The sequence below is a fragment of the Leptonotus elevatus genome, chromosome 21 (genome assembly GCF_054856555.1).
Source record: "Leptonotus elevatus isolate MCC_2025b chromosome 21, RoL_Lele_1.0, whole genome shotgun sequence".
Classification (NCBI taxonomy): domain Eukaryota; kingdom Metazoa; phylum Chordata; class Actinopteri; order Syngnathiformes; family Syngnathidae; genus Leptonotus; species Leptonotus elevatus.
Genome location: NC_141259.1, coordinates 940,527 through 963,026, shown reverse-complemented (window position 1 = coordinate 963,026; position 22,500 = coordinate 940,527). Strand labels below are relative to the sequence as shown.

Here is a 22,500-nt window from a genome sequence, read left to right as displayed (position 1 = left end):
TAACAAGTATTTTTAGGCACAAAGCGATTCAGCTATGGAGCCAATATGCTGCTGTTCAATGCACGTCGCATATCGTTGCATGAGAGATGGCTGTTGCCACGGGCAACGAGCAAACGGGCGACATACGGCGCCCGTCGTCATTGAAATCCATCCGTCTGCACCATAACACGAGTTATAAGTGCGCGCACACACAACACCAACACCAAATGTGGGAGATGGTTTTAAAGTAATATGAAAAACTCGGGGCGTCTATCTTTCGTAAACATTATGAGCACTTCGTACGGAACTGCGAGATCCCGTGAGATGGAACATTACGAGAATTGCGTCTCAGAATCGAAACGCTCTTCAATGGAAACACCGGCAAGTCGAAATTGTACTTTATCGAAATAGTACAATATCGCTTTTATTTTTGCGAAAAACTATCATGGAAACGCATCTTATATCTTTGCCCACACTAATGAAAAAACAATGACACCACTTTAGATACTGCAACAACAGCATGTCAGGGATCCCACACAAAGGGCCCCTGACCAGCTGTTGTTGCCCAGTAAGGGAACCAGGGATATGGCTAATGTTGGTCCAAATAACAAATAGAAATCCCCGTAGACTCCACAATGACATGTCGGGATTTGGGAATCTCCCAAATGGTCCCCTCTAGTCACAGTCTTTTGAAGGAGTGTGAGGCCAGCAATAGTCTTTTCTTGCCTTGAGAAGGAGGTTGTGCACCGAGGCGGTTCTGGCTAGATTTTATTTACTTGTATACTTTACTACCCATGATATTAATTAATTTTATTTTGTGTTATTTCATTTAACTTGCCTTCTACTGCAAGACTAATACAAGAACGATATTAAATGGGTTCAGAGAAAACTATGCAAAATATCAATCTAAAAGCATAATGTGTAAAGTGCATTCTTTATTAGAACTTGGTGACAGTCATCAACATTAACAAGCTTGGCAAAGAAAAACTGAATTGAACTCACATTGTACTGCAGTGTGATAATAATTTTATCCTGCAACATAAGTTGTTGTCGTGTTTGTATGCCTGCATGCGTTTGTAGGTCTGTTTAACCTCAACTGTCTCGTTTAACCGCATCCCTGTGTGTGTTGTGTGTGTGTGGCTTGACTGATTAAAATAAGTTTGCCACTCGTGAACGTTGTAACGTGAGGACTCACAGGAATTTCAGCTATGTCAGCCTGGATCGAGGTTTGACGTTTGGTGGCTCCCATTACAATACGTTGCTTTGCATCACTTTTTTTTAATCGACAAAAAGGTAGCAGAAGACGCAGGTTGCTACATAAATATGACATGGACGAGGGACGAGGGTTTTGGAGGGAGCTATCGTGAGACCTACAGCGAGACCGGGAAACCTAACCACTACGGACGTTTCGGTCAGTCTGCTGGAGTCCATAAATAAAAAAACTAGATGTCCTCTGCCTCATCCGCGAGGACGTCAAAGAATTAAAGGTAAGCTTGGAATTCATCAGCCAACAGGTAAGTGACCTCCAACGAGATAATGCCGAGTTACGCTCTTTACTCGCGGCTGTTTCAGCCGAGTTGGAAACCATTAAAAAGGAGAATAAAACGCTAAAAGAAACTGTTCTGGATGTCCAATCCCGTAGCATGCGGGAGAATTTAATATTTTCAGGCATATCCGAGAATACCTCTGACAATCCAGAGGTTGAGATAAAAAAAAATATGACGACGTCGTTAAAAATTCCTCAGGAGACGGTAAATAACATCTCTTTTCACCGGGTACATCGGCTTGGAGCCCGTAGGGGCAACAAACCCCGTCTTATTATCGCCAAGTTTGAGCATTTTAAACAGAAATAATTTGTTAAAAGTAAAGGACGGGAGCTTAAAGGGACCTAATTTGGAATGAGTGATCAATTCTCGAGAGAGATTAATGAGCGGCGAAAGGTACTGTTTCCTATAATGAGACAAAATAGGCAGGAGGGTAAACAGACTACGATAGCCGTTGATAAGTTATATATCGATGGCCAACTATTCCGGAACCCCAACTCCACTCCCTGGCTGTTCTAATTGGCATTTATGGAACTAAACTTAGTTTGATTATTAGATGTATACATATACTGTATATGTGGTTATAAAACCTAAAATATGAATACTCATTATGTTTAGGCTATATTATAAATATAATATTAATACACAACTATATCTAAAGTATATTTAAACAAAAAAATCTATCTCGCTTAGGTTACCAGTTACTGGTGTATTGTTATGTTTAATCCCCCGCTAATTTCCTTCACTTTCACCTCCCTACCCGTTTTTTCACTGTTATATTTACTTACACGTTACCTCATATTTTACACAAATTACATAAATCACCTAACCCCTTTGATTCTATCCTACAACATGCCAGTATTGACAAATGGCCTATACAGCGACGAGTAGGAAGGCCGCCGCGGTGCGCACGGAAGCCTCGGGCGCGGGCCCGAGTGGAGCCGCCGCGGGTGCAGATCTTGGTGGTAGTAGCAAATATTCAAACGAGAGCTTTGAAGGCCGAAGTGGAGAAGGGTTCCATGTGAACAGCAGTTGAAGATATATACACAGGACTGAGTCTATATTGTTTGTATGCATAAATTAGTTCTGGTTTCCTGGAATGTTTGTGGCGCTCGCTCACAGGCAAAAAGAATAAAAACTTTAGACCATCTCTTAAAATTAAAAGCAGATATTTGCCTCCTACAAGAAACCCACCTACAAAAATCTGAAGAAAAATTACTTATTGATAAGAATTTTAGCCAAGCGTACTCTGCCCCTTTATAACAGTAGACAAAGAGGAGTCGGTATACTCATACAAAATAATTTATTCTTTACTCTAAATAATACAATAACAGACCCAGAGGGCCGATACATTATTCTTCAGGTGACTATATTTAATAAAATATATACATTTGGTAATTGATATGCCCCAAATAATGATGATCTGGCCTTTTTCCATGAATTGTTCTCTCAGCTGTTTGAATTAGCAGCGAACTCTACTATTATTATTGGAGGAGACTTTCACACAGTCTTAAATCCATTAATAGATCGTTCTAATAATACAACATGTATAAGGCGTTTACAATCTACTAAAGTAATAGGGGAATATATGGATGATTTTGGCCTCGTCGACAGCTGGAGACTTAAAAACCCAAATAAGAAGGAATTTACCTTATTTTCCGCTGTGCACCAGTCTTTTTCAAGAATTGATTTTTTTCTTACAAATAACTCTATTGCTGATAAAATTGTTACAAAAATACATCCTATTATTATTAGCGACCATACACCAGTCTCCCTTTCCCTACAAGTTGATTATACCTTTAAACCACCACCGACATGGCGTTTTAACATCTCACTGCTAAACGACGCAGAGTTTGACAAAATTATAAGAAAAAAATGGGCAGACTTTTTGGAAATAAATGACTCTCCAGACCTATCTCCATCTCTTCTCTGGGAAAGCAGAAATTAGAGGTAAAATTATATCATATTCATCTTATAAAAAGAAACAGGATCAAAAATTAGAAAAATACTTGGAAGATAAAATTAAACAACTGACGGATGAGTACGCAATAAACCCAAATAACCAAATATGGACTGACTTCCAAAATACAAAAATACAGTTAGACGATATGCTAATTAAAAAGACAGAGTTTATAATACAACAATTGAGATACAACAACTTTGAATATAATAACAAATCAGGTAAATTTCTTGCAAACCAACTTCAACACAATCGGGAAAAATGTCTTATAACGGCCATTAAAGGGACAACTGGTGAATGCACGCAATAACCAGAAGAAATTAATATATTTTTTTATAACTATTATCGCAACCTATACTCAGAAACTAACAAGCCTAACCCTGAGCATATTGAGGCATTCCTCAGTAGCTTAAATATACCTCGGTTAACTACTGAATATAAAGATATGTTAGATGCGCCACTTACTATAAACGAGTTGTACAGTGCTCTAGATAGTATGCCTAATGGCAGAGCACCTGGCCCGGATGGTTATCCGGCTATATTTTTTAAGCACTTTTGGTTAATACTTGCTCCGTTATTCCTAAGAGTAGTAACAGAAATTAAAACTAATGGTTACATACGCCCACACATGAATACAGCAGCAATTAAACTTTTATTAAATCCAGAAAAAGACCCCACCCTTCCATCAAGTTACCGTCCGATTTCACAAATTAACAATGATATTAAAAATTATCACTAAGGCTTTCACATCTAGACGAGAAACAGTAATCCCGACAATCATTCATAGCGACCAAACAGGCTTTATTAAAGATCGAATAATATTAGGAGGCTCTTTAACCTTATTAGCATGTCACAGCGGCATGGTAAAAAGGCAGTTATTATATCATTGGATGCAGAAAAAGCTTTCGACAAAGTTAACTGGTCCTTCCTCCTCTTTGCTGTTTTAAATAAATTTGGCTTTGGGAAGTCATTTATTCAATGGGTGTCAGTATTATACGATTCTCCTATAGCTACAGTTACTACTAATGGGATTATATCTCAGAGTTTTACTCTACAGAGAGGCACAAGACAGGGATGCCTACTGTCCCCTTTATTATTTGCAATATTTATTGAACCGCTTGCATTAGCCATACGCCAGGAAAGAAGGATTCAAGGAATTCACTCTGGGGTAACAGAACATAAAATTAATCTATATGCCGATGATATTTTACTTTATTTAGAAAAGCCTGCTATTTTGTTAGGGGAAGTATTTAACTTAATAACTAAATTCTCACAGTTATCAGATTATTCTATTAACTCTTTGACTGCCAAGCATTTTCAGAAAAGAGGATGTGTGGGTGCCAGCTGATTTAAGCATTTTGACTGATCTTTCAAGGTCCACAGAAAAAATTGTGGACTACGGAAACACAGATACTACCAAATGAAAGAAAAAAAAGTTTGTTTGTACCTTATTCCGTTCTTCAGTAAACAACAATAGAAAATAAAAATAAATTCCCATGAATGATGCCACCAACATCTAAACAGTGATTTACTTCTGTAAAACACTACCACCAACAATGAAAAAGTGTTTTTTGATAGCAAAATAAGTTTATTTACATTCAGCAGTGTAACAATTTGACAAAACAATTTGGCAAACTATTTTCATATGTGTGCAACTGTGGTACTATTTACAATTGTGTGGATGTTTCAACTACACAGTTTTTCTTTTTGTGAGGTATATTGTGTAAAACTCAATCACAGATTAGTTTCACTGCGATTGCCCCTTCGCGTGCACTTTCTTGCCGGCCTTTTTTTCCGGGGAGTAGCAGGTATATACTGCAGTGTGTGTTTGGCCATGTTGCCATCAAGTCTACTCTCAGGATCATGATACGGTGACCTGGTGTTACGTCTGGCTTCCTCATGTCCTTCGGTTCCTATACCGGGTGGTAAGAGATGTTCTGATCCATCTTATCCACTCCATTCATTGTGGCATCGTAGTCCAGAACCAGTGTCTTCTCTGTGATCAGACTGTACCCACTCCTCTGATGAATATGCATTGGACTCGGGGTACTCTTCATCGTCCGATTGAACGTCCGCCTGTGCAGAAGTGCTCGTTTTCCGCCGTTAGCATCGCTAGCACAGTGAGGCTTTACGACGCGATCGAAGCCGCCGCGTCAACGCTTCCAACTTCGGCGTCAACCTCGGAGTCACCATCATCATCATCAATGTGCTCTTTAGCATTGGTCGATGCTTTTCGTCTTTGAAAAAAATGCTCAAGCGTGAGCTGCTTGCAACCGGTCGCCATTTTCGCTTCTTCAGCCATTCTCCCCTCAACACTCTAGCTCCGCCTCACGTCTTCTACTGATGCCTACCCGATCTTGTCCAAAGAGAGTCATCACTGCCATCTAGTGCCCAAAAATAGGCATTATACTAACTCGACCTGCTTGATAATTTCAGCACAGCTTGCCAAGGCTTTCCTCCACCCGTTTAAAAAAAAACAAAAAAAAAACATAGTGAACGTCTTTTAACGTCTTTGGTGGCACTCATTTGGATTTTACTAAACGTTATTAAACGTTTTTGGCGGTCAAAGAGTTAACTGGACAAAATCAACACTTCTACCTATTACAGAAAATTCATGGAAACCTGCAAGCCAGGACCCACACTACTCATTTCCTATAGGTAATTTAAAATACTTAGGCATAAAAACGTAAACTTTACTCCACTTCAGCGCTGGAATAATCTTCCTATTTCTCTAATAGGACGAATAGCCACTATTAAAATGAAAGTTTTACCCAAAATAAACTATTTTTTCTCAATGATTCCATTTAAACCTACGGCTAACTGGTTCCAGTTGTTGGACTCAGCCGTTACAAAATTTTACTGGAATAAAAAAAAAGCAAAGATTAGTCTATCTACTCTTCAGAAAAATAAATCCAAAGGAGGTCTCGAGGCACCAAATTGTATGCACTATATAGCTAACCAGCTACAATATATCATTTTATGGGCACAACCCAACAGAGATACCAACTGTTGGCTGGAAATAGAACAGAAGGATTGTAATAACCTCAGACTTCTAGATTTACTCTTTATTACAACATCGATTAAGCAACATAATTGTTTTAAAAACCCAATGATTTCCGCCACCCTGGCTGCCTGGTGGAAGGCACTAGAAATTACAAAAGCCCAAGTGGAGCCCTGTGGGCTTTCTCCCCTATGGCATAACCCCGACTTTCAACTTAACAACCAATCGTTTTATTTAGGTGTGTGGGAGCAGAAAGGAATTACACATCTCCACCATCTCTTCTCAGATAATATGTTTATATCATATACATCCTTGCTCCAAAAATACAAAATAAAAAACGGAATTTTTTTACATTATCTGCAAGTTAAAAGTATGATAAAGAAACAAATTCCAACACTTCGGGGTACGCTCAAACCGCCTGTTTTGGCTAAATATATTACCAAGCTCTCTCAGACAACAACAAAAAATCTCTCAATAAAATATAAATTACTTTTGTAAACTGATCAAATGTATTTACCCAAATTTACAACTTATCCAATAAAAAATTATTCATAGAACATACATTACTCAAAATACGATGAAGAAAATGGGACTCTCAGTTTCCAACATGTGTCTCCAGTGTTTACAAAACACTACAGACACTTATTTTCATGCTTTGGGGCGGCTGGGGCTGGGTTGGATGGCGGGGGTGGGGGGGTCGGGGGCTGTGGACTGGTGGGGTGCCTGGCGGGCCTGCAGTGCCCCGTCCTGCTGCGTTGGGTTGGGGGCGCGGGCCGTGTTGGGGTGGGCGGCGCTCCTGCTCCTGGGTTTGCTCTCCGGTCGGTGGCCCAGGCGGGGCCCGGGGGTCGTCCTTTTGCGCTGCCGCGGCCTGGGGGCCCCTGAGGTGTTGCGCTCGCTCTGTCCTGGCAGGGGTCGACGGCTCCCCTCTTTGGTGGAGATTTTCATGCATGCCAGATCCACCACACCAGCATTTATTGAATCTCAGACACAATCTGCTTCTTCCTCAGGTCATTGAATCGGTGGAGGCTGGTGTCTGTGGATCTCACTCTGCTTTGTTTGTCCTTCCTTCCTTTCCTCAGTCTCTCCTTTGGTCTCTTGAGGTCTCCCTGATTTGTTGGAATTTAGATGTTTCTGGGGTTGGTGAAGGACGCTGGTTGGTGGCCCGGTGGGTGGTGGGTGGTGTCTGGTCGGTGCTGGATTTCACTTTCCTTTCTTTTCTTTGGTCTTTCCTCGGGTCTCCTTACGGCGGTGTTCGGTTTAGGTGAACGGTATGGGATTTTTTAATAGTTTTTGGTGAACTAATGAATACACACACACTCACACGCACGCACGCACACACGCACATACACATACTCACCCACATACAAAATAATAAAAAAAGATTTAAAAAAATAATAATACAAAAAAATATATATATATAATAAATAAATATGACATGGACGGTCATTCGGCCGGCGGACGAGGGCGCGCTGGCTGCGTACAATAGCTCCCTTGTCTGCCTCGAGTCTCAATCGCAAATTGAACCATCGCCCATTCCCCCTTCCCCCTTGCCTTCCAATTTAAGTCTCATCAGCAAGTTGACGTGACGATGAGGGCGCCTCAGCACTCACTCCACTAGCTCGACATGGAAATGTGCGGTAGTCTAGCGAGTAAACTAGCGAGTCTTTTTTAGATTTTTTGGGCGCCCTCGGATATATTGTTCCCTGGGCGGTCGCCCAGGTTTCCCATAGCAAAATCTGCCACTGTGCAATACATTTTTTGTGACACCCAAAGGCTGTCTCGAAGTACCCCAAGCCTTTAAATATCTTTCGTAACACCAGCCCTGGAAATTTGTTGACACGTCTTAGTTTGACCATGGCAATTCACCTACCTGTAGTTTGTTTGTTTTTTGTTTAAAAGTTTAAAACATACCTCTGTTTCCAGGCAGCATTGCAATACTGAGCCAGTTCCTTCCACATACCGCCCATAGCTTAAAAACACAGACAAAAAAACCAATTACATGTTAAATGGATTGGTCACAAGAAGACAAAAAAAGATGGCTGTTATTCATAAACTGTGGAACAAATTGTGTTTTTGGATGCAATAAAAAGCTTACAATTCTAAAATCTTTGGAGTGAGTTTGAAAAAGCTAGAATAGAATGTAGGTGGTACTATTACTTGGATAAGCGTAGCATTCACCTAAAATGTATGAAAAGGCTAAGAAGCGTGAGAATCCTAAAAGTGAAAAGAAAATGATTAGAGGATTAGAAATTATTCGTATAATATTTGTTGAATATTGTTTGTGTGTGAGTGTTGCACCGATACTGATATTGGTAATGGTGGTGCCCTGATATAAAACACTGGCATTGGTATCGGCGATTACGAACAAATAACGGGCGGATACCGATACTAGTATAGAACTTTGAATGCAGTGCTTTGTGTCTTGCTCTTGCACGACACTCATTGATGTGTGATCGCATGTGTTCAGTGCATGTTTGTGATTGTTGTATGTTACATTGCTTTGTTTTTTAACTATATTTTTTAACTTGTAGTTTAGTAGCAGTAGTAGTAGCACTTAGTAGCACTTGAATGTCAACATGTGCACTGGACCAGTACCCAGCCGGCGAACCTACACACGCGAGCAGTTGTTAGTTAGCCTTGTGTAGCTCAGGGAAGCTAATTGGCTACAAACATGATGTCCCCGCGGAGCTCAAAAGACGGAGAAGAAGATTCCACTCGGGGGTAAAGTGCAACAAAAAAAGACGCTTCAAGCCCACTCTTTCCACTGTCACAGGGAATGTAAGATCCATCTTAAACAAGACAAACGAGGTAACGGCGCTAACACGACATCAAAGCGAATACCGGGAATTTAGCTTGATGTTCTTCTGTGCGACGTGGCTAACGGAGCTAACTGCGGACTCCAATGTGGGGCTGGACAGCTTCCAGTTTATAAGAGCAGACAGGACGTGAGACAGCGGTAAGAAGAAGGGAGGGGGGTTTGCTGTGTTTGTGAATGATAAGTGGTGCAACCCCGGCCATATTAATATCAAGAACAAACTCTGCAGTAGGGTCATTGAACTGCTGGCCATTAGTATGTGGCTATACTAGCTGCTGCCGAGGGAACTCTCGCATGCAAATGCTAACACGACCAGCACATCTCTCCACTCGGCTGTGAACAGACTGCAAACACAGTATCCACAAGCCCTCCTCCTTATAGCAGGTGACTTTAACCATGCCTCTCCCTCCTTCCTCTACATTGCCAACTTTTAGCCAGTATTTCACCTGCCACACCAGAGGAAATAAGACACATGATCTTTTTTATGCCAACATCGAGGAGACATACACATCCTCACCCCTTCTTCCTCTGGGGAGATCCGACCATGATCTTGTGTATGTTCTCCCTGTGTACAAGCCTTTAGTACACAGAAGTTCAGATACTTCCATATCTACACAGCACATGTTGAGAGAGAACTGTCAAAGCTCAAGGTCAAGAAGCCTACTGGTCCGGATGGCTTAAGCTCAAGGCTCCTCAAAACCTGCACAAGGCAACTGTGTGGGATTGTGGAGCATATTTTCAACATGAGCTTGAGGTGCCACTGCTGTGGAAGACATCTTGCGTGGTACCGGTGCCCAAGTCATCTCGGCCTAGTGACTTCAACCACTACCGACCAGAAGCCCCGACATCCCACCTGGCAAAGACCTTGGAGAGACTGGTCCTCCACCACCTGCGCCCCCTAGTGAGTACCTTGGCAGACCCACAATTTGCCAACCAGCAGGGAATTGGAGATGAGGACGTTGTCATCTATCTTGTCCAGAGATCCCTTTCCCATCTGGATAGGCCCGGAAGTACTCTGAGAATCATGTTCTATGATTTCTCCAGTGCTTTCAATACCATCCAGCCAGATCTCCTGAGGGACAAACTGGAGCTCAATGGGGTGTGCCAACAGCTAACAACATGGGCTGTGGGCTTTCTCACCAATAGGCCGCAGTATGTGAAGACGAGCGGCCGTGTGTTTGATACGGTGATCTGCAGTACGGGGGCGCCTCAAGGGACTGTTCTAGTGCCTCTACTGTCACCTTAATAGGACTGGACTGACAACACTCTCTGCTCTGTACAAAAAGGGACTGAGTAGACTACACCTGCTACGTAGACTGAGGGCCTTCGGGGTGCGGAAAAACGTATTAAGGACCTTTTATGACTCTGTGGTGGCCCATATGTAGTCTTATTTTACAGTGTGGTCTGCTGGAGCAGCAGCATCTCAACTGCGGAGAGGAAGAGACTGAACAAATTGGTGAAGAAGGCGGGCTCTGTTCTGGGCTCCAGTCTCGAGATGGTAGAGGTGGTAGGCAACAGGAGAATGGTGACAAAGCTGTCATCTATCCAGGGTAACGCCTCCCACCCCCTGTGCGGGACTGTTCGAGCCATGGAAAGCACCATTAGTGCGAGGCTTCTCCACGCTGTAACAATGAAAGGTACCAAAGGTCCTTCCTACCCGCTGTGGTTAGACTTTACAATCAGCTGTACTCTCGGTAGACCATTGATGTGGTGTGATGTTTTAATTTCAAATTTAACAAATGTGATGATGACGCCATCTATTTGCACTACTGTGTTTCTCAGTTTGTATTTAACTATAGGCTACATAAGTATTTTTGTGATACATATTGATATATGATGTGTGATGATGTGTATTGCTGCTGGTAACGCTGTGAATTTCTCCACTGTGGTATAAATAAAGGTGTATCTTATATTTTTCTTCCTTCCTGGTTGTTTGTCCAAACACCAACAGCTGAACAATTTGCCAAACTACGAAAGACATTTTGAAATGCTACGCGATCGTTTACAAAAAAAGAAGCAAAACACGTGAGCGTTTCCGTTCTATTTATTCAACGGCGGCGCCACCATTCCTAAATCGTAGCTGCCGTGTCTTCAAATTTCCAACTAAAGCAGATGGAGGATGGAGAGGAGTGCATTACCGGAAGCAAGGTGGAAAAGACAACAAGGCCTGACACTGCGACCAATTTACCACAAATGCGGCCGACCTTACAGTGTTTGCGGGCAATTTTTTTTTTTTAATCATCTGGTCCCACAGTACAATTGCATGTTTTAAGTAGTAGTGCAACATAGTAGTAGTGCAACGAATCTTTACGTGACGCATTTGGATCAAGTGCGAGGACGAGTCAAGCTATCCACTATGGAGAGGCTAAATAAAAGGCTAGCAAATAATACATGGACATCGACTTCACAAAAACCGGAAAAGGGAATCTCAACTCCTGGTCCTTATATTTTGCGCTAGAAGCAAGATGGATTGCAGCGTATATTGTACACTATCTCAAGCATTTGTCAAAAATCACCTTTCCCTATGTGAAAACTAGCATTGTACAAGCAAACTTCATCACGAAAAAAAAGAATGAAGAAAAAGTGTATGCATTACTCATTGAAAAAGGGACACTGAAATGCTTCATGTGCATACTGTTTATGTTGCCTAATGTCAGAAATGTTTTATGAATGGTCACCAAAATTCACCCACACATCTATACCTATGCCCAGTTCAACCTCTAAAAATATCAAAATAGCAGTATTTCGAATATATTATATTATATATATATATATATTGGCATTCCTCCCCCATACACGCTCACTATCAAAAGTTTAACATGTACGACCAATCGCCACCAAAATTCCCATGCACATCTCTACTTAGGCCTACATTAATCTCTTATAATATCAATATCGGCTCAATAGTTTGGATTTTATGGACATTAAGCGTTTTCCTTATTAAGCGACGTGACGAGTGCGCACCTATGGCGAGCAAGACAGTATATATGCCTATTAAATCCAAAATACTGCGTTGATCGCTTTCATATTTTCAGAGAATTCTGTGGACATACATAGATATGTGCATGTGCATTTTGATAATGATTTGTCATAGTTTTCTTAAATTAAGCCACACTGAGCTTTTTTTCCCCTTCTTTTTTTACATTTTCCACAGTCTCGTAAGGTACGAAGGTAATCTGTTGGCCTAATTCATAGTAAGAATATAGAGGACCTTATTTAAGTATTACAGTCTGTTTTGACTGATGATGATCGTAACATGTCTGTGATGTATGTTTGTGTTTTTGTACGTGTCATAATCAGTATGTACTGGATGACCACGTTTTCTGAGAGGTCTCGTTTGTTTGCGGCATCGATCAAACATATTTGCTCATAGGAGGCAGTGTAAAGATGTTCCAAGGTAAAATGTTTGGAACAAAACAGCTCACCTTTGGTCCAATTATAAGAAAGGAAGTTTGCAAAGGCTGCAGGTGGCCTACAATGACGCTTTGCAGGGTGCTCCTTAGGAGGCCAAGTGAGCTGTTTGTCACAGCTGGAATAAATGTATTACAAACCACTTTGAGAACGCTTACATACAGTTTTATTTGTCGCTTGAATAGGTCAGTGAATCACGTTGTGTTGTCTCTGACTGATATTAAGTGTAGTGCTGTACGGTATCAGTCTAGGATGTGGAGTCATGTCTGAAAACTGTTTTTATTGTTTTATTGTGGATAAGTTTTATGTTTGTTTACATTGGACCAAGAGTCCGGAATAAAGTTGAATTGAATTGAATCGAAAACCAGAAACAAATGATAGATTTGTTATTATACACTTTGAGGTATGCCTGGGTAAGATGTGACCAAAATTACAATTTTAATAATTTTATTAACGTTTATATTAAATGTATTGTATTTTTATTTAGATGAAAAAACACCCCGGGTTCTGGACAATAACAGCTTTGTTATTGTGATTTATGCTGTTTTAATATTATATGCCTTTGCCATATTTCCAAATTTAAAAGGGAGATGAGTAAAAAGTGAGTATTTTTTCATTCACAATGGTTGATGTCATTATCAGCTGTTTACTGGGTCTCTTGGGGGGTGCTGCGTTGCAGGGCTCTCCCTGGTGTCCGGGTCGGCGTCGCTCTGGGCCCGGCGACGCGGTTCGGGGCCTGTGGGCCGCCGGGGTGCCCCGTGGTTCCCTATCCCCTCCCCCCTTCCTCCCCCTTGCTGCCTTCTCCCTCCTCGCCTCTCCCCGCCCGTCCTCCGCCTCCCTGTCCCTTCTCCCTCGTCACCCTTCCTCCTCCTCTCCCCCTCTCTCTGCGGCCCTGCCGCTGCCCCTTGCCCTTCTTGTCGTCTCTTTCCCCCCCTCCCTTCCCCGTCCCCTGCCCGCCTTCCTTCCCCTCCCCGGGGCTCAATCCGTGGCCCGGGTCTCGCCGCTTCGGGGGCCGGGAGGGTGGGTGGGTTTGGTGTTGTGCCCGCCCCGCTCCGGTGGACCTCCTGGCACCTCGGGCGGGCCCCAGTATCCGGGGGGCGAGCCCTATCGCCCCGCCGGGCTGGTCCCATATGCCCGCCGGGGTCCCGGTGGATGGGTGGGGGTTTGGTGGGCGGGTGCGCCTCCTGCCCCCGCCCGGTTGGGGTCTCTCCGCTGGTCGCTCCTCTTAATTCACTGCACTAGGTTTGCACAATACACTTTTATAGACATATAGGGTACATATCACACTTTGGGGGGGTGGGGAAGGTTGGAAACACCGTCTTCGCCCTACAACTCCCCTCCAATTTTAATGCACCACACAACTGTGTGTGTGTGTGGGGGGGGGGGGGGGCATCGGTTGGGGCAGACCGCAGTATAGAGCAGTGCTGCGGTCCCCTGGCCGTGTCCCCGCCGCGCCGCCCCCACCCTATTAATTTTTTTAATGCACCACATACACTCACTGACATGCCTGGGAGGCGGGTGGATCGGAGCGTGGGGATATAATTTCCCTCTGCTCCTGTTCACCTGCTCCCAATTTTAATGCACCACACACACACACACACACACACACTTGTATATACACTGGGTGGGGTCACATTCAAGGTTTAGGGGTAGAGTTCGCCATACGGCGAGCTGGCGGACTCAGTAACAGGGGTTAGCTTTCACTAAGAACGCTGGAGTGACGACCGGGGCCTTTCCCCGCTGGGCCTGGGGTTTGGGGGTGCCAACCGTCCTCCGGTCCCCCCATCTCCCCTTCTGCCCCCGGTGTTCCGTCCCTCCACGCGGCGGGGGGTGGCGACAATTTGGCGACTTGATAACCTTGACATAATTTCAGTGCGAACTAATTGGGGAACCCTGTACTAGGACGTCAAGTTAGCCAGCTACGATTAATACCAATGATCAAGATAAACTTAGCGAGTTATGTATGACGCAAAGATTTGTAAAAATACACGGACTGAGCACAGACTGAAGCAGGTAAACGTCCATCAATCGGGCTGAGTAAAGATGGTCTTTCTCAGTCCGTGTATTTTTACGCAGCGCTGCGTTAAAAAGAACTTGCTGAAAATGGGGAAGCACTCTCCGATTTTGGTGATGAATGGCTAATGATAATGATATCCTGATAATATACAATATTAAAAATTCATAAGTCTAACTTGGATATCCAGTTTTGTGGATGCTCTCGCCTCTAGAGCTAACGTGAATTTCACAGCAGATAGCCCATTCAGTTGCGAGTTTAGTGATATGCCCATTATAGCCACTTTACAGGCTCTTACTTTGGAGAAAACGTGGGAGACATTTAGCTAGGGGAGAGGCTATCCACACTGTGTAACCCATTGAAGACATCGCTCCACTTTGTGGATTCTTCATTTCTGATTTACACAATCTATGGGCACAGAGCTTCACTATTTTGCATGTTGGAGGTCCACAGCTTGTTAGAACTTTGTTTGGTATGGTTTTATTGAAACTGACAAAAGTTTTGTGGATACATTTTATAATGGATTTCAATGGAGTGGATATAAACTTGACGAACCGTAGCCGTTTGGGGGTGTGGTTTGAGAAAAGTCAATTGAGGGGCACAATGGTGGAAGTGTGAGTGCTGGGACAGAGCCTGAGACTTCACCAAGTCACGCCTCTTTGGTGGCTGTGAAAGAATTTCCAGATTACTGTTAATAAGTTATCCCATATTTACTCTTATAGTATTATAAAACATGACTTTTGTTTTTGCAGCTGCACAAGATAGCGGCTGAAACACTTTGCGGATGAACTGTTGTACTTTGACTAATGAAATCTTCAGTGCCGAAGAAAGACACGTATTATTATCTGCACAATGACTCATATCCTTGAAGGTTGCTGCTGAGTGTTCCCCCTCCCCTTTAGAGCAGCAACATTTGTGTAAACTAGGGAAAATCCTATTAAAGAGAGAGGACTCGGCGGAATGTGCTCAGAACGGGTAGGAGATTGTAATCTGTGCACATCTCTGTCCGTTCTCGCAAGCAAAAAAAAATCTTAAGTCTCTTGTCTTCTTTCCTTGTCTGTTGTTTATTAAATGTTCTTGGTTGATTGAACCTGACTGTTACACATGATGGGTGTGTCAAAAATGTGGGTGAGAGAAACGGTGTACCATTGAAAGTGTGCAAGCAAGGCACGCAACAAAAATGACTTCAACAAGAGAATATGAGCCTGAATAAAAGGGGGTAAGCCACAAAGTGGCATTCAAATTTTTTGTAGTCCTGTAAAAAGAAAGGGATAAATATGAATTATTACTGTACTTACCCTTTGGTGAAGCAGATCGACCTCCGGCAGATGGGTTTGACAATATCCAGGATGAGAGCATAACGCAACAATACTTCAGATGGAACAAGATACTCATCCATGTTAATCTTCTCTTGTGGTTCAAGGAAGTCTTGGAGCTGCCTGACTGACAAATCACTATTCTGATTCACCTTTCTCTGAGCATCATTTGTTGTCTCAAGTTTATATAGGACATGATCTTCCATTTCTTCCTCTTTTGTCAGGAAACAAACTGGCTGTAGAGGACTCGAATGGGTAGGCTCCACAGAGGACTCAATCTTAGCAGGGAACAGCGATGTTTGGAAATCCTAAAACATAAAGTGCAGTATTACAAACTTCCATTAGACATTCTGATCACATGTGAAAGCACACAGCATTTGAGTAACACCCATAATTATTGCATGCACATGTATAGTAATATTTAGCTGACATTTCGCATTAACTCTTTGACTGCCAGACGTTTTCAGAAAAGGGATGCCGTCAGTGCCAGCCGATTTAAGCATTTTGACTGTTTGGACTATGGAAACACACGTACTACCAAATGAAAGATTGGACTTTCATCTTTCATCAGAAAAAAAAAGTTTGTTTCTACCTTATTCCGTTCTTTAGTAATCAACAATAGAAAATGGTTAGTTTGACCCAATTTCGCCTGTTTTGGACCAAAATACGGAGAAATCAAGCTTTTAGTGAAACTATATTATTTCATGCATTCTAGTGAATTTTACACTTCTTTTTGTCCATGAATGATGCCACAAACACCTAAATAGTGCTTTACTTCTATAAAACACTACCACCAAGAATGAAAAAGTGTTTTTTGATAGCAAAATAAGTTTATTTACATTCAACAGTGTAACAATTTGACAACAATTTGGCAAACTATTTACAAATGTGTGCAACTGTGGTGCTATTTACAAATATGTGGATGTTTCAACGACAGTTTTTCTTTTTGTAACACTCTCCTGCGTGCAAGGAGACGCAACCGCATTTGCACAACAGATTGCCTCTTCGCGTGCTCCACTTTCTTGCAGGCCGTTTTTTCCGGGGAATAGCAAGTATATACTGCAGTGTGTGTTGCCATCAAGTCTAATATCAGGATCATGCTACGGTTTCGTTACGTCTCGCTTCCTCGTGTCCTTCAGTTGCTACACCGGGTTGTAAGAGATGTTCTGATCCATTTTATCCACTCCATTCATGGTGGCATCGTAGTCCAGAAACAGTGTCTTCTCCGTGATCAGACTGTACCCGCTCCTCCGATGAATATGCATTGGACTCGGGGTACTCTTCATTGTCCGATCGAATGTCCGGTCGGTTATTGTGCGCATTTTCCGGCCTTAGCAGCGGTAGCCGCGCTTAGCCGGTGAGGCTTACTACGTGATCATAACAGTCGCGTCAAGGCTTCCAACTTTGGCGTCAAGCTCGGAGTCATCATCATCGTCGACATCAATGCGCTTTTTAGTATTGATTGATGCTTTCCGTCTTTGAAAAAAATGCTCAAGCGTGAGCTGCTTGCAACCGGTTGCTTGGTCAGCCATTGTGGCTTATTCAGCCATTGTCTCCTCAACACTCTAGCTCCGCCTCACGTCTTCTACTGACGCCCACGGTGGGCGGCCCATCCAACCTTGTGCAAAGAGAGTCATCGCTGCCCTCTAGGGGCCAAAACGAGTCTTTTACTAATCAGATCTGCCTGATACTTTCAGCACAGCTGCCCAAGGCTTTCCTGCACCCGTTTCCAAAAAAAAACAAAAAAAACATAGGGGACGTATTTTAACGTCCTCGGCGCCCTTCCCTAGGTTTATGCTAAACGTTTTATAACGTTTATGGCAGTCAAAGAGTTAATAATAATAATAACAATAATAATAATAATAATAATAATAATAATAATAAAAATAAGAAGAAATAGAGCTGCGAGCAGCTATAAAGGGCCCTTGCAGCCCGGGCCACTTTGGGGTACTTGCGCGTTGGGGTACTAGCACATTGGAATATGAATGTTTTCGGCCTTTTTCCATGAATTTTTCTCTCAGGTGTTTAATTTAGCAGCAAACTCTACTATTATTATTGGAGGAGACTTTTTAGACAGTCTTAAATCCATTAATAGATCGTTCTAATAATACAACATGTATAAGGTGATTACAATCTATTAAAGTAATAGGGGAATATATGGATGATTTTGGCCTCGTCGACAGCTGGAGACTTAAAAACCCAACTAAGAAGGAATTTACCTTCTTTTCCGTTTCCGCTGTGCACCGGTCTTTTAAAAGAATTGATTATTTTCTTACAAATAATTATATTGCTGATAAAATTGTTACAAAAATACATCCTATTATTATTAGCAACCATGCACCAGTCTCCCTTACCCTACAAAAGTTGATTATACCTTTAAACCACCCCCGACATGGCGTTTTAACATCTCACTGCTAAATGACGCAGAGTTTAACAAAATTATAAGAAGAGAGTGGGCAGACTTTTTGGAAATAAATGTTTCTCCAGACTTATCTCCATCTCTTCTCTGGGAAAGTGTTAATTAAAGGTAAAATGATATCATATTCATCTTATAAAAAGAAACAGGATCAAAAATTTGAAAAATACTCGGAAGATAAAATTAAACAACTGACGGATGAGTATGCAATAAACCCAAATAAACAAATATGGACTGAGTTACAAAATAGAAAAATACAGTTAGACGATATGTTATCTAAAAAAAGAGAGTTTATAATACAACAATTGAGATTCAACAACTTTGAATATAATAACAAATCAGGTAAATTTCTTGCAAACCAACTTCAACGCAATCGGGAAAAATCTCTTATAACGGCTATTAAAGGGACAACTGGTGAAAGCACACCAGAAGAAATTAATCAATTTTTTTTTACTCTGAAACCAACAAGCCTAACCCTGAGCATATTGACGCATTCCTCAGTAGCTTAAATATACCTAAGTTAACTACTGAATATAAAGATATGTTAGATGCGCCACTTACTATAAACGAGCTGTACAGTGCTCTAGATAGTATGCCTAATGGCAGAGCACCTGGCCCGGATGGTTATCCGGCTATATTTTTTAAGCACTTTTGATTAATACTTGCTCCATTATTCTTAAGAGTAGTAACAGAAATTAAAACTAATGGTTATATACGTCCACACATGAATATAGCAGCAATTAAACTTTTATAAAAGCCAGAAAAAGACCCCACCCTTCCATCAAGTTACTGTCTGATTTCACTAATTAACACTGATATTAAATTTATCACTAAGGCTTTCGCATCTAGACTAGAAACAGTAATCTCGACAATCATTCATAGCGACCAAACAGGCTTTATTAAAGGTCGTCACTCTACTAATATTAGGAGGCTCTTTAACCTTATTAGCATGTCACAGCGGCATGATAAAAAGGCAGTTATTATATCATTGGATGCAGAAAAAGCTTTCGACAAAGTTAACTGGTCCTTCCTCTTTGCTGTTTTAAATAAATTTGGCTTTGGGAAGTCATTTATTCACTGGGTGTCAGTATTATATGATTCTCCTAAAGATACAGTTACTACTAATGGGATTATATCTCAGAGTTTTACTCTACAGAGAGGCACAAGACAGGGATGCCCACTGTCCCCTTTATTATTTGCAATATTTATTGAGCCACTTGCATTAGCTATACGCCAGGAAAGAAGGATTCAAGGAATTCACTCTGGGGTAACAGAACACAAAATTAATCTATATGCGATGATATTTTACTTTATTTAGAAAAGCCTGCTATTTCGTTAGGGGAAGTATTTAACTTAACTAAATTCTCACATTTATCAGATTATTCTATTAACTGGACAAAATCAACACTACTACCTATTACAGAAAATTCATGGAACCCTGCAAGCCAGGACCCACACTACTCATTTCCTATAGGTAATTTAAAATACTTAGGCATAAAAATCTCACCTAAATTAACTGATTTAATTCATTTAAACTTTACTCCACTTCTGGATAGCATTTATAGTGACTTGGGAGCGCTGGAATAATCTTCCAATTTCTCTAATAGGACGAATAGCCAACATTAAAATGAAAGTTTTACCCAAAATTAATTATATATTTTTTTCTCAATGATTCCATTTAAACCTACGTCTAACTGGTTCCAGTTGTTGGACTCTGCCATTACAAAATTTTACTGGAATAAAAAAAAAGCAAAGATTAGTCTATCTACTCTTCAGAAAAAGTAAATCCAAAGGAGGTCTAGAGGCACCAAATTTTATGCACTACTATATAGCTAACCAGCTACAATATAACAGAGATACTAACTGTTGGCTGGAACTAGAACAAAAGGATTGTAATAACCTCAGACTTTTAGATTTACTCTTTATTACAATATCGATTAAGCGACACAATTGTTTTAAAAACCCAATGATTTCCGCCACCCTTGTGCCTGGTGGAAGGCACTAGAAATTACAAAAGCCCAAGTGGAGCCCTGTGGGATTTCTCCCCTATGGCATAACCCAGACTTTCAACTTAACAACCAATCATTTTATTTAGGTGTGTGGGAGCAGAAAGGAATTACACATCTCCACCATCTCTTCTCAGATAATATGTTTATATCATATACATCCTTGCTCCGAAAATACAAAATAAAAAACGGAAATTTTTTACATTATCTGCAAGTTAAAAGTATGATAAAGAAACAAATTCCAACACTTCGGGGTACGCTCAAACCGCCTGTTTTGGCTAAATATATTACCAAGCTCTCTCAGACAACAACAAAAAATCTCTCAATAATATATAAATTACTTTCGTAAACTGATCAAATGTATTTACCCAAATTTACAACTTATCCAATATAAAATTATTCATAGAACATACATTACTCAATATATGATGAAGAAAATGGGACTCTCAGTTTCCAACATGTGTCTCCAGTGTTTACAAAACACTACAGACACTTATTTTCATGCTTTATGGTTATGCACTCCGGTAATATATTTCTGGACTAAAGTCTTAGAAAAACTTTCCGCTATTTTGGATGTACCTTTATCTCCAAACTTGTGTTTGCTAGGTGACCTAACAACAACTGACTTACCACGTAAACAATTTCAATCTACACTTGTAACCCTTACTATCGCGAAAAAAACATTCTTGTTAACTGGAAAAATAAACAAACTCTGAATATCGACCAATGGTCTAACTTCCTCATAAATCACATTTTAATGGAAAAAATATCTGCCTCGAATTAAAATCAAATATCAAAATGTATACAAACATTGTCTACATATATAGAATCTTTTAATCTAAATCTGGTTACTTAATTCTGCCTGTTAGCGAGAGCCACCACATCGCGATAACTTACATTGCTGTTTCTATATTTGGCAATTTGTAACAAATAGTTGTGTTTTTATAGTCAGGAACCCAGTTGCTGCCAGCATGATCGAGCAGACTACATCAAATGACACCTTAAAGTCACCACTCCTCAAGATTCACTTCCAATGGGCACTAAGGGTTAATATTCGGAATCACTGCATGCCAGTGGGTTAACTCTATAGGTGCTGTCCCCCCTGGCTGAGCATGGGCTGCTCTGCCCCCTCTGTTGGCTGCTGGGGGGCGGCTGCATCTTTGCCGTTCCCTCGGTCTCTTGGGGGGTGCTGCGTTGCGGTGCTCTCCCTGGTGTCCGTGGCGGCGCCGCCCCGGCGCAGTCTGTCGCTCCGGGCCCGGCGACGCGGTTCGGGGCCTGTGGGCCTCCGGGGTGCCCCGTGGTTCCCTCTCCCCTCCCCCTTCCTCCCCCTTGCTGCCTCTCCCTCCTCGCCTCTCCCCGCCCGTCCTCCACCTCCCTGTCCCTTCTCCCTCGTCACCCTTCCTCCTCCTCCCTCTCTCTGCTGCCCTGCCGCCGCCCCTTGCCCTTCTTGTCGTCTCTTTCCCCCCTCCCTTCCCCGTACCCTGTCCGCCTTCCTTCCCCTCCCCGGAGGATGTTTCTGGGGTTGGTGAAAGACTCTGGTTGGTAACCCGGTGGGTAGTAGGTGATGTCTGGTCGGTGCTGGATTTCCCTTTCCTTTCTTTTCTTTGATCCTTCCTCGGGTCTCCTGACAACCTCACGACTCTAGCTGGATTCTGAAGTATTCGGTTTCGGTGAACGGTATGGGATTTTTAATAGGTTTTAGGTGAACTAATGAATACACACTCACACGCACGCACGCACGCACGCACGCACGCACGCACACACACACACACACACACACACACACACACACACACACACACACACACACACACACACACACACACACACACACACACACACACACACACACACACACGCACATACTCACCCACAAACAAACTAAAAATTTATATTAAAAAAATAATAAAAAAGAGAAATGATGATGACATGTCAAATCGGTAAAATTACCAAATGAACAATACTGAGCTCTCCAGAAAAAAGAAAAAAGAAAAAAAAATTAACAATACTGGTCAATACTGGTCCCAGCTTTGTGGCC

The 22,500-nt window shown here is 41.8% G+C and overlaps 1 protein-coding gene across 6 annotated transcripts in view; it reads right to left on the bottom strand.

Moving 5' to 3' along the window:
- trdmt1 (tRNA aspartic acid methyltransferase 1) overlaps nucleotides 1-22,500 on the bottom strand; it is a 79,018-nt gene that overhangs the window by 12,992 nt on the left and 43,526 nt on the right. For all 6 annotated transcript variants that reach the window (XR_015092029.1, XM_086065865.1, XM_086065867.1 and 3 more), the window contains 2 exons: nucleotides 16,023-16,348; nucleotides 8,396-8,453 (listed from right to left, as the gene is read on the bottom strand). Coding sequence is in view for 5 of the 6 variants with exons in the window: in XM_086065865.1 (XP_085921991.1) it covers nucleotides 8,396-8,453; nucleotides 16,023-16,348 (384 nt within the window). In the remaining variant the exon portion in view is untranslated. The remainder of the gene's footprint in view (nucleotides 1-8,395; nucleotides 8,454-16,022; nucleotides 16,349-22,500) is intronic.